Below are 12,876 nucleotides of genomic sequence, written 5' to 3' on the forward strand. Positions count from 1 at the left end.
CAGGCGTCCTGTCGGTATGTCAGACACAGACAGCTCAGCTGACTCTCACTATTTTTAGTCCCGCGGCGATCAGACAGGAGGACAGTCTGCTTTCACAAGTCGAATGTGCGGCTCGTCATGCCACCTCACATGGATTACTTTTACCACGAGTCCCGAGTCCCTTCCGCTTGCGGGCTGACCCGGGAGGATGAGCTGGAGCCCGGTGTCATCAGCTGTATGCTGGTCGGTGACGGAGCCGTCGGGAAAACCAGTATGATTGTCAGCTACACTTCCAATGGATACCCGGCAGAGTACCAACAGACGGGCTTTGACGTCTTCTCCGGTGAGTGATAGTGAAGTTTTATTTTGCCTTTCACTATTTTTCCAAGCTGCTCACAATATGTACAACAATAATAAGTGATTAGTTTTATTTTGAATAAAAATGGCATATATTTGCATGAACGCTTGTATGGAGGTAACAGATTGTGTATTATTGCTTCCAGGTTAATGTGTAATTTATACTTCTACAAGTCGAGTATGCTGTTCTGAGGAGATTTGGTTTAAACTTGTATATATGTAGCTCGTGTGTTAATGTGTGCAGTGTGTGTGTGTGTGTGTGTGTGTGTGTGTGTGTGTGTGTGTGTGATTTTCATGTTTGAAATGTTTTCTTTCTTTGAAATAAGTCTAAAGTGAAGTGATCTAAATTGACTAACTGATTCATCTTACTGGTTTCCAACAGGTCAGGTCCAAGTAGAAGGATCTCCAGTCAAAGTTCAGCTTCTGGACACTGCTGGACAGGTACGAGTAGTTGCTATTTTTTTTTTTTTTTCCAACAAGAAATGCGATTATGAATGTACCTGTTAGACAAAATCTAGAACATCAAATCCCCATTGTTGATGTAACTTTTCTGATGTCATTAGAGATGATATATGAAGGTACAAACTGTCACGTCCTTGCTTCATCCAATATATGACTCAGTAACCACAATTGAATGTTAATGGATGATCTTTCCCTGAGACTTTAGTGAGTCAGTCTTTTCCATTCAGTCCTCTATTCTGTCTGTACATAGTTTGATTGAAACTAACTTGTGCTCTCTGTCTTTGTGTTTCATTCAGGAGGAATTTGATGAATTCAGGGCTCTGTCGTATGCCCACACAGACGTCTTTCTCCTGTGCTTCAGCATGGTCAACCCCACCTCATTTCACAACGTCACCAAGAAGTGGGTCTCAGAGATCCGGGCTTACAACCCGTCCTCGCCCATCGTCCTTGTTGGGACTCAGTCGGACCTTCTACTGGACGTGAACGTCCTCATCAACCTGGACCGATCTAATGTCAAGCCCGTTCTGAGCTCCCGGGCTCGGAGCATGGCGGAGAAGATCAGGGCTGCAGACTACATAGAGTGTTCATCACTCACGCAGAAGAACTTGAAGGAAGCGTTTGACGCGGCCATCTTCGCCGCCATTAAGAACAAAACCCGCAAGACAAAGAAGAGGAGGTTTTCTGATAGGCGCACGAAAGCTTTCTCCAGGTGTAGCTGGAAGAAGTTCTTCTGCTTCATCTGAACTCATGAACTCATGGACCGTTAACCCTGTGGGTTGTGGACAAAACTCTCGATTTATTTAAATCCTTTACTTTCGCTTGTTGTCACAGCTCCGATCTGTGGCAGTTTAGCATCCTTCCCTGTTTAAGATTTTGGCTTATTTTACTCTGGGATGCCAAATGGTGCAAGGGAAACAAGACATGAGCACAGTGAGCGTTGGGAACCAACATCTACGGAGGCAGCAGAGAGGATTGTGGGTCATTCGCGGTCAGGGTGTGGTTTCACACCCCAGCAGACAGATTCAGGACAGCAGTGTTGTTTACATTAGATTCACATGTTTGATTGTTCCTGGGCCATAGAAAAACAACATGTCTCGCACATTAAAATCAAAGCATGTTTTATATGTATGCATCGCTGGTGAGAGAAAGGGGCAGTCATGTGAGGCCTTCAGGTTGGCGAGTAAACTCGATCAACATACAAGCAGAGAGAGAAAGGACAGGCCATCATGTAAATGTTGTGAATTTGCATGGTGTGCTTCGCTACCAGCTGCAGCCTTTAATGTAAGCGAGAGAGAAACAGAAAGTGTCGGGGCCGAGTGTGAGCAGATGGGCGTTAGCCACGTCTCTGCTGTGCCCTCGCTGTCTGTCCACGGCAGCCTATTTGAATGCGGCAGCTGCAAGTTCAGGTTGCAGTGCGACGTGCCACATTCTTACCTGTGTGTGAAAGCTGCCCTGGCTGGTTTGGCCTGGTTTTCTCTGGTTGTCAAGTTAATCTACTGACAGTTTTATCACCCCGGTGTTTAAGTGGATTTTTTATCAAGCAATTCAAAAATTAGTGAAAAAGAAACACAGCGGGATGATTTGTTTGTGACAAAGTCTTAACTCTCCGATTGGCACAGGAACTTGTTTGAAAATCCTCTTGTATGAGGTGAAAGGTTGCATGGGAGCGGCAAACAGGGGCAACCTTTGGCTTTTTGTCCCTGTCTCCCATCAATCTGCATCTGTGAAAGCAAGCACTGCAGGAGTCTTAACTTCCACCCTGTGGGTTCTCCCACCACCGTCAGCCTGGCTTTTTTATTCGCCCCTCTTTGTTTATATGCTCAATACACTCCTTATCTCCTCAACATCCTGGTGTGTATACAGTGAGAGGATGCTAAACTGCCTCTGCTTGACTGTAAGTGGACAGTAATACACTTTTTGAAAAAGCCTTGTGTCTGTCACGCATGTGCAAAAGAAAGTCATATTTTGCACTCCAGTGTAACGGCATCTGGTGGATATATACAAGTGTGTGTCCGTTTCCAGGGCCCGTCCTAGGCTTTACTATGCTTCTCGTGGAAGTCAGCTGAGTGTATATGCTATTCTGTTTGTTAAAACAGGTCATATGTCATGTTTAGGTATATGAAATATAAGACAATGATTTTGAATGCGTTCATGTGCTCTACAAACGTTTTGTATCACCGTCACTAATCTCCTTCTCTAACCTGTGTGTCTTTTTTACATGTTGGAGTGATGTGGTGCAAATAAATGAAGTGCAAACTATAGCTTTTGTGTTACCGTTTATTTTTAGAGCAGCTTGAAATGCAACGTTATGTCACTCACAGCCCATCTGATACTTGCAACGGCTCTACTTTCAAGAGTTTTAAAGGGGTCACCAAAAGCAGGGAAAAAAAGCAAGCTCTGTTCTCTGCAGGGAGTCTAAATAATCCGACTCACCACTCCAGGTACTTTTCCTGAACCACCTCTCTGTCCAAAGATATGATAAGTAGCCTCTGGCCTCCAGCCGTGCTCCAGGTCGACCAATTCTAATGCAATCCACATGACTGCAGATGGGGTTTGGCAGTGCCATGCTGTGACCGATTGCTGTGTCTGATTGTGCCTTTTTCAAAAGGCCAGCTACACGGAGAGAGCGGCATTCATGAGAGTGTGATTGAATCAAATTCACTGATTGAGAATAAACAGCAGCACTGTGCTGGTTTATCAAAACAATGGAGTGTGCACATCGTCATTGACATTTGTCCGAAAGGTGTGATGATGAAACGTACCTGAGTTTGAGAAAAAAGAACGTGCTCAGAGGATTGCAGCAGGCAGAGCACAGTGGGGGGATAAAGCACTTGTGGGTCTGACAGCTCTGCAGTGCATTTGTTCAGGACAGGGTGGATGAGTCATAGATGAGCGAGAGGATACAAAACACACGCTCACCCCAATACATCAGCAATCTGTTTGCCATTAGTCAGTGCGCCGTCCATCACGCAGTCATGTGTCAGGGGTCTGTTTGAACGGCTGTTATCGGAGGGTTAAAGCAGGACAACCTTCATCTCGCCCAAATGACCCCATGAGGAGAGGTCAGAGAGAGGAGCCGGTGTTCTGTTATCTGAACCCCGCTGACACAATTGGACCCAGGGACCAGAGGGTGTTAGCCATCATCATTTCTTAAGAGAAAGTAAATAACGATTTAAAGCTGCTCTAATGAATTTTTAAAGTAACAGCAGATCTGGACTTACAATCATAAGCTGACCAGAACGACTTCAAATGAATACTAATGTTGCTTGTTTGCTTACACATTCACCAGTGTCTTGTTTACAGATTGTTGCGCTGCCCCCAGCTGGCGAAATAAACAGTTAACTAAGGTGTAAGTAATCAATTTTGGTGTTTTGTTGAAGTGTGTTTCCCCTGGGACCCGGTTTCCTCATAGACTGTATAAATAGTGGATGTCGCTTCCAGATCGGAAAAGTGAAGTCATTGCAGAAGTGCCTTAAACATTTGTAATGACCAGCAGGGGTCAACTCCACTGGTTGCAAAAAGAAGTGTGATCGTATGCAAACTTATGAGAAAATGAGCCTACTTCTCCCTGGATTTTTTTACCTCTGTTAACAGTTTCCTGATGAGTTTACGGTTGCACAACCAGTTATCTCTATGATGCCGAATGATAACTTCTAACCAGTACCTTAACCCTAACCATCAACCTATTTGTAGGGAAGGCAAACACTATTCAAGAGGAACCAGGCTTCTACACAACACTGGTTTATTACAGCTTGGGTCTTGTTCTTGCAGTTTGGGCCATTTTTCCTGTCAGTAATACTAACACTCACTGGATTCATTGTCGATATTTGGAAATGATGCTAAAAAGAGGTCAACAAGAAACACAAGTACTGACTAAGCTTATGAATGTTTCTATGCTTTAGTTGTTGAGAGGGCTCAGAAGGAGTCAGAGAGTCACTGTTACACTGAAGGTTTATCCCACATTTATCGTTATCCTGTGTGTGTCTGTGTTGTGCCAAAAGGAAAGCAGAGTTCAGCTTTGTGTGAGGGCAGGTGAAGGTCAGGAGCACTATGGCTATTACCATCTTGAAAGGTAGCAGGCCTGGGTCAAGACAGGCCGTGAGACACATCTGACGAAACATCATGTGTTATTTATGAGTTTTTCCCCTCAAACTGTGATCCTGTCTTTCCTTCAAAGCAAAGGCACAGATGCTCTGCAAGGTTCTTTGCGTTAATTCCAAAAATCTGCATAGAATATGAAAATGTCACGTCTTGAGTGCATGTGGCTGTACAGTCACACATGATGCAGACAGACACTTACACAGGTCGTGCAGTCATAGCGCATTAATTGAGCAATCGTGGAGTCCATGTTGGGCAGGTTTTAGGTTCCCAGGAGTTCAGTGAACTGTTCCTTCTCCTCCTCCTCCTCCTCCTCCTGCTCTCTTTCTCTTCTCATGGTTAGTCATCTATTTTTTCTCGTCTCCACACAGGGCTGGTCTTCTTCCCAGGATCCCCTGCTTTTAGCGATTGTGTCAGGAGTAGTCAACCAGGTCTTCCTCTGGCTCAGGGCCAGTTTCACTCTCGCTGGGTTTCACTGTAAAAGACTGGCACAGGGAGGCCTGGGAATCAGCAGGTGCACCAACAGGTTCGCCTGGCAGAGGACAAAGCCTATTGGCTCGTGACTGCTGCTCCTCGGTCATCTAAATTGGCAGTTTGAACAGTTATGCTTTGGGGGTGACTTGGCACAGTGTCTCTTTCAAAAAAAAAAAACACTTTGTTGTTTCATTTTGTTATTGTTATTGTATTTCCAGTTAACTGGCTGATGCATTTGTGTGTTTCTGAGAACGTACGTGAGGCATTATGATTGGGTAGCAGTGTTCAAAATAAGGTAGAGAGCAGAAATGACAAAACATGAACAGAAAAAATGAAGTTCATTTTGCCATTCATTGATTTGCAACCCATCTGGAAAAACATGTGGTTATAATATTATTTCCTGATTTCTCATGTAGTTCATATACAGACTTTATTTTCATGACAAAAGCCAACCTGTCAATCACATTAACTGTGACAAGACTGTTGATTAAAGAAAAACTGTCAAAACATAAACTGTCAGTTTCGGTGTCAAGCAAAGCCAGTGAGAATCGTCCCAGTTCCTGACTGTGACTGTGCCTGAAGGCAGCAACGATTATTTCTGTCCCACAGTCAACAACCTCAGTTCGCCTCCATCAATCTGCTGGGCTCGGCACTCATGCGGTTGAGTAACACATGGGGAGGGTAATATGCAAACAACCTCCAACACTTGCAAGTAAAGTCACCAGCGGTGGGCCTTTGCTCATTTTTGCAGGACACTTTAATGTCATTTGAAAAACACCCGAGTCGTGTTCAGATACACGTCCTCCTACTGTTTGTTGTCAGGTTTGGCCTTTATGTTAATCTGCAGTCATCAAGGGACAAAATGACTTCAGAGTGACCGCCAATGACCACACTTGATCAAAGTCGTGAACTGCTGAAGTGCAAGCAGCTTCTGAGATGAGACATCTGAAGGGCGCACGCTTCAAACAAGCTGCCTCAGTGCCGACCCAAAAACATCATTTGGGTGTCTGCAGCTTTCTCTGAATTCACACTCTTGTTGTGACACTTCTTTGTTGATTGAATTTATCGTTACAAATGAACTGGTAACATTGGCACTTTACAAAAAAAACCAACATAAAAATACATATGAAACCAATACAATACAACATGTAACCAAAGGAAGACAACACAGCAACAATCAGACCCAACGCTGTGCAGCACAAAACCTGCAGTGTTTATACACGTGGTAATATTAGCATAGGTGTAAATGAAAGTATACTGCCATGAGCAATGCACAACACAGGCTAAAAACAGTGTAAGATGTGAAAAGTTGCGCTGCCACCCATGCATGTGTGTTTATACTCCCGCTCCACTACATTTGACAGCATTTTTTTATTAACTGCATTGCATTTGTTTTTAATACAATACAAATCTTGAATTGAATTAAATCAAATATATGTTTTTTTAATAATGCATCTAAAAGCTACATTTACAAGAACTCCTACTAGACTATATTGTGATTTCTTCATTTTCCTCCTTCGTCATACACTCAGTGTAACTTTGTGTTGTTTATTGTGAAATCATCAAGTCCCGTCTATTGTAAGTGCTTCTGTGATGAAAATCAGACGTAATCTTCTGAAAGTCTGAGTGATGCTTTACTCACTAAAGGTGTCACAATCTTATCTACACACTGTCCTCTCTGCAGGACACATCTATCAACCCATTCTCTGGAAGATCACCAGTAAACGACTGTATTATCTTTGCAGAATAGGGAGTGGGAGGGATCTCTGCCAGCTCTTAACACCTTCCTTCTGATTTGAATTAAAAGAGTCTATCTGTTGTAAGACGCTGTGAATGACTTGGTAGGGGGCTGTGCAGAGTGACCCAGCTAGGCATCATTATTTAGTGTGACATATACATTGGTTGTGGATTTGCGGCAAACGTCTAAACAGATTGTTGGCTGTGGATATAATTTTTTTTCAATGTAAATGTGATCCTGGCAGTAATTTTTGGCCTATTCAAATTGCCTAACAACAGCAATAAGATGCAAAAATTCTAAATAAGTGATATAAAATTGCTTTGCTTTTTGGCACCTTCAAGTATACTGAAGTGAACTCAAGCAGTCCTCGAGTACCACTTAAGTAATGCTTGAGTATACTTGAAGTGTAAATAGTATGCTAAACCTTTTACAAACTCTCAGCGTACTGAAGCACACCCATGAAAATCGTGATGCATGAGGATTCAAAACACACATGCAGTACAACTGTATTACATCACCAAAGTGTTAGAACTATACTTAAATGTGCTTAAAATGAAGTGAGATTAAAGTACATTTTAATTAAGCATGCTAGCGGTGCATCAGATAAGACTTGAAAATACGTAAACTTTTCATAAGTATGCTTATTACCATTGAAAGTATTTGTAATTTAGTACATTTGTTAAAAGTACCCTTTTAAAATTACAATTAAATACAAGTTACAACACACAATAAAGTACACATTTTATGCAAGTACTTTAATTATTGCAGAATGAGTATACTCATTTTAATACATTTAAGTAGAACTTAATTACATATAGTTAGAAGTACACTTTTAAAAAGTACATGTCAAATATACTTTAAGCACAAACAGCGAAAGTGTATTTGTAATGACTTTTCTCTGGTTAAATTATATTTCTGATACACTAAAGTATACTACTTTTTGACCTGGGATGGCATCTACTGAAGTATATTCAGGTTACACTGAACATGTGCCAGCTCATCTGGGTGAGTTATTTACTTTTTTACTGTTCCAAAGAGGTATATGTTGTAATACCAAAGATTTAGCAAAATCGAACTTTAACACTGAGTTTAGTTTCATGCAGTTTATCGAGCTGCATCTTAATCCGTTGCCAAACCAGAGAAGAGAAGTAAATAAACAGACATATTATAACTGTGTCAGTGTCTCTGATTCATAGCTTTGAAAAGTGACTGCTATGTTTAGGAGCCAGTACTGAGTGTCATTTGCATATGGGAAGCGTGTGATTTGATTGGTTGTGATTCTGTGCATTGGGTGTGTTAATGTCTGGGAATCAAGGGGGAGAGGTGTTCTCACAGTGGCGTTGGTGGAGGGGGGGTTGAGGAGAGGAGGGAGGCAGGGGTTGTTGTGACATCCACACAACGCACATGGTGGCGGTGAAGCAAGTGAGGGCATGATGCAAGACGACACAACCGTTATAGTCCCACGTACCCTCTCCTACGTGTGTTGATACACACCGACACATGCAGGTACCAATATACACACGTACACGGCTAAATGACACATGACAGTAGGAAAAAGGTACACAAATACACGTTCACATTATCCCCAAAGCTCAGGACAGGCAGACATCCATGACTCCACGCCAACACGTGATGTGCAGCAGTCTCATGGGTGAATGACAATAGATATTGTGTGTTTCAGTCGGAGCAGTAAGGTGTGTCTGGACTTGTTCAGCAGAGAGTGACTGGTTGCTGTCCGCTTACTCAGAGCAGAGTAAACCGGCTTACTCAGCCTGTTTGTGTCACCATCAAAGGAGTGTGTGTATGCGTCTTCATCGGGAAGAGGAAAAGCGACAGGCTGAAATTCAAATGAATCAGCAGACCTCTCTATGAACAATTAACTTTTCAACGATTGCCTCGTCATACAACTTGTAGAGGTGATGATCACACGTTTGGGATCTATGTAACCAAAAAAGGATACAGTGGGATGCTATAACAACAACAACAACAACAACACTGCTACTAGTACAACTAATACTACTACGACCACAAAACAGAGCGTCAGCATCAACTCAAAAGTTGTTTTTCGCTCATTCTGCAAGCCTCAGACGTAGCATGCATTCACAGCTCCACAGAACATGGTGTACATGCTGTGACATTAAGCAAACAGTGTTAATTTATTCCATGTCAACACCATGGCAGTGATGTCAAACAGGCCTGTTGACCACAACTGTTTACCTCAAGAAAACAAGAAGAAGCTTAAGCTGTGGACTAACAGTCACACCTAATCAGTCACAACAACACAGCTGCACTGGACCTGGACCTGGACCTGGACCTGGACCTGGACCTGGACCTGGACCTGGACCTGGAGTGCCTGGCCTGTTAGCTTTATAGCTGACGTTTTTTCCCCATGCTCATTAGCTGTTACAAAGTCTTTGAGATACGTGCGTCTGTTGTGAAAGCGCGGCTGTTCATGATGTAACAGAAACTGGCTGCGGGGCTTCCCAAGAGTCCGGATAATGAGACAGCCTGCAGGGTGAATCTCTTTAGTTACTTTCCAGAGAATGTGGCCTCCACTGTCTGCTGTGTACACCTGAGATAACAGTTTGAATCATGTAGTCATTTTCAAGTTAAACCCTGCATCTTCAAAAAATCAAGTGTTGATGAACGCTCACATGTCTTCATTTAGAGTGATTTGTCCTTTAAATGAACAGACTTGCTCTGCTGTTGGTTTGTTATTGCCATGTCGTTGTTTTGTGGTTTTTATTGCAACCTTAATAATACAGTAATACATGAGAAATTTTCAATAATCCTCGTCTTCATTGTGACGAACCCTCGCTCCCTCATTCTTTCCATCTTCTGTTACCTGTGATGTCATTTCGCGTGTGGTGCGCGTGCCACTGGTATGTGCTAACCATGGGGGCACTTCTGAACGAGTGACATATCGTCTTCAAAATTCACATCTCTGCCACAGCTGATTGCAGAGCAGGCGTACTGTATTTATCCCACACACACATCTCTGTGAATCCCTATCTATCATGAGACACGAAGGAAAGGGCCCTGTCATTACATTACATTATTACTGCTGTCTGAGGGGAGTTTTCAGCTTTGGGATGATTCACAATTAGAGCTGACAGAAAAGTTAAAGATGAGGATCACCAGGAGGGTTTAGAAACAGCATCACAGCGTGAAATGACGTCATCAGAATCATTCAAGGTTGTGGGCTTGTTTGCGGTCCGCTCTTCAGCCTGATTTATAATCAAAACACACTTAACAAACACTGAATTAGAAGACCCTCGCTAATGACACATTTTTCTTTTAATGGCCCTTTTTAAATGTATTGCTTTTAAAGTTTGATGCAAACCACATTATTTTCTGACTCAGTCACTGGTCACAGACACTGCGGCACCACTGAGAGTGAAGAAACTGAGGAGCTGTCATCACACTGCCATGGTATATGACTGATATGGGAGTGGGAATAGAGCAACGTAATGAGGACACACACACAAACACACACACACAATAGAGGGACAATCAGATCAGTTATAAACAGACCGATAAAAGCAGCAATATGGCCACAGGGTGTGAATATGGCAGTTTGGCCTTCCCTCCTATACACAATGCCCATACACACTCATAAGAACGGCTTGGCTCCTTTCTCTGAACGGCTTGGCTCCTTTCTCTGAAGACAGAAAAAGCGGATGTGTGTTTGCACTCTCTTTCCCGTCGGCTCCCCTGACAGACCTGTAGAGCAGGCTTCTTGCTCTCATCTGCTGCCAGCTGGTCCGACGAGAAGTTTGTCTCACTTACCGCTCATCTACCAGGTGACGATCTGCAAGGGCGTGGCCGGAGGAGAGTCGGTTTCATTTGTTTCATTGAACTTTTTAAAAGTCATTTGCATTTAAACTGACTGGCAGGTTAAACAAAACATAAGGAGGGAGCCTGGCTGCCAAACGTTCAACAGGACCATCATGTCATATTAACAGTGTCGTTAAAGGTTTAAGTGAGCAGCAGCACCACTGTCACCTGTGAGAGCACAGGAGGGCTGCACTGGACTGACCTGTCCAGGGAGGAAACTGGTGTCTGAGCAAATAAGATGTCTTCCCCTGGAGAAAGAAATCATTAATCACACAGGTTGCACATGTCCAAAGCAATTCAGTGCACTGCCTTTAGTTACAGGGTTGAGGCTTTGAACATATATTCACACACACACACCAATAAACTTTTTTCCCCTCAAAATTCTTGTCTAGTCTCACGGTGGTTTATCAAGACCACCAGAGTCCACTTGAATGAATATTCCGCAGACGTGTACCAGCTTAAGACACAAGGCAGCAGCTGATTCATTTGAATATGAGTTAAAAGGGAGTTTTTTTTTATGGGCTGGAAGGTCACTGGCACTCAATAGAGCGCTGCAGGCACCAACACAGATGTTAGCATCGCTGTGGTTCCCTCGACAATGGGATTATTCCTTTGGAGGTTGATTTATAGCAGGAAGTAAGAATACTTAGATATTTTGTTCAGCAAAATCATTTTCACACATGAACACTACTTTGATTTGCTGATTTTTGAAGCATAAATGCAGTCACCACAAGTAAAAAGCTAACTATAAATGAATGACACCCTGGTCGTATGACTTCAGCGTCACCACCAGCTTCCTGCTACACTAAACTACACACACTTTACTCTAAAATGATAAATCTGCAAGTCAGAAAGTTTGAGGTGGACCAGCGAGTAGATGGTTATTTCAGGCATTGAACCAAAAACCTTTTCAAAAAATCCACTGACTTTGGGAAGAGAAGTGCAATGATGCTAACTCATTTCCAGACTATGTCATGCACAATATGGACAAGCCTGCAGCTCAAAGAAGAGACAAAGATTAGAAATTGCATCTTTGGTGTCCTATCATGAACTTTTTCGCGATGACCTGCAGCAGCTATAATGTACTTTTAGTCAGTGGATCATGTTACCAGAAAGGCCCCACAGAGTTAGATAAGTGTTCCTTTCTGCCGAGACCGGTTCTGCAATGCCACCCAGCAAACCGGCCTTATCCTCCAGCCCGCAGCTCAGTCATATCTGCAAATGTTGTCAGTAATGTAACCACAATCTATTTTAGTGTGAAGGAGGCTGAGCACTGTTCACATCAGCAGATTCTGTTTTCTCGAAATTTGCACATCTATAAATACTAGTGTGTATTTGTCAGTGAGTGAAAATAAAAATATAAAAAATAAAAATGTCTACAAACGTTCTGTTTTATAGGAAACTCTTTTGTTATTTGAGTATTTTATTGTCTTAACAGCTCTCGTTCTGGATATTTTGTCTTCTTAAAGGCTGTATTAGCCCGTCCTTACCAGATACACATAATATACAAAGAGCTGCATTTGTTTGAGCAGAGAGGTGATCGGGTACATTTTGACCGTTAGGGAGAGGAACAATGAGATTCTGCAGCTGGATTCCCTGCGGTAAGCTCCAATTACGAAAGGTCAAGGTAAAGTGGTGAAGAAATCTTCACATTGTTCTCTGCCCAAAATGAAAAACATGGATCTTCTGCTCCAACTTTAGAGTAGACAGTCCTCCATGGAGGAAAAGGCTCGCAGGGTAATATGTAAGTGCAGGTGCCACATGCATGTGTTCAGCAGAGGAAGAATGAAGTGACCGGTAAAACTCCCTCTGACGTCACCACTGAGAGATTTTTGGAGATTCAAATCCAGACAGACATCAAGTTACACCAGCCTGCATGGACAGGTTGGTAGAGGGGATAAACGGACACAGTTCAAACAATACCACGACGC

The 12,876-nt window shown here is 42.9% G+C and overlaps 1 protein-coding gene across 1 annotated transcript; it reads left to right on the plus strand.

Moving 5' to 3' along the window:
- The first annotated feature begins 9 nt into the window (after positions 1-9).
- Positions 10-3,058, plus strand: rhov (ras homolog family member V). The gene is made up of 3 exons (XM_076756286.1): positions 10-322; positions 719-777; positions 1,095-3,058. Exons 1-3 carry the CDS (start codon positions 118-120, stop codon positions 1,539-1,541), a joined length of 711 nt encoding a protein of 236 aa, XP_076612401.1. The 5' UTR covers positions 10-117; the 3' UTR covers positions 1,542-3,058.
- The last annotated feature ends 9,818 nt before the right edge of the window (positions 3,059-12,876 follow it).

This window comes from Chaetodon auriga, chromosome 18 (genome assembly GCF_051107435.1).
Source record: "Chaetodon auriga isolate fChaAug3 chromosome 18, fChaAug3.hap1, whole genome shotgun sequence".
Classification (NCBI taxonomy): Eukaryota; Metazoa; Chordata; class Actinopteri; order Chaetodontiformes; family Chaetodontidae; genus Chaetodon; species Chaetodon auriga.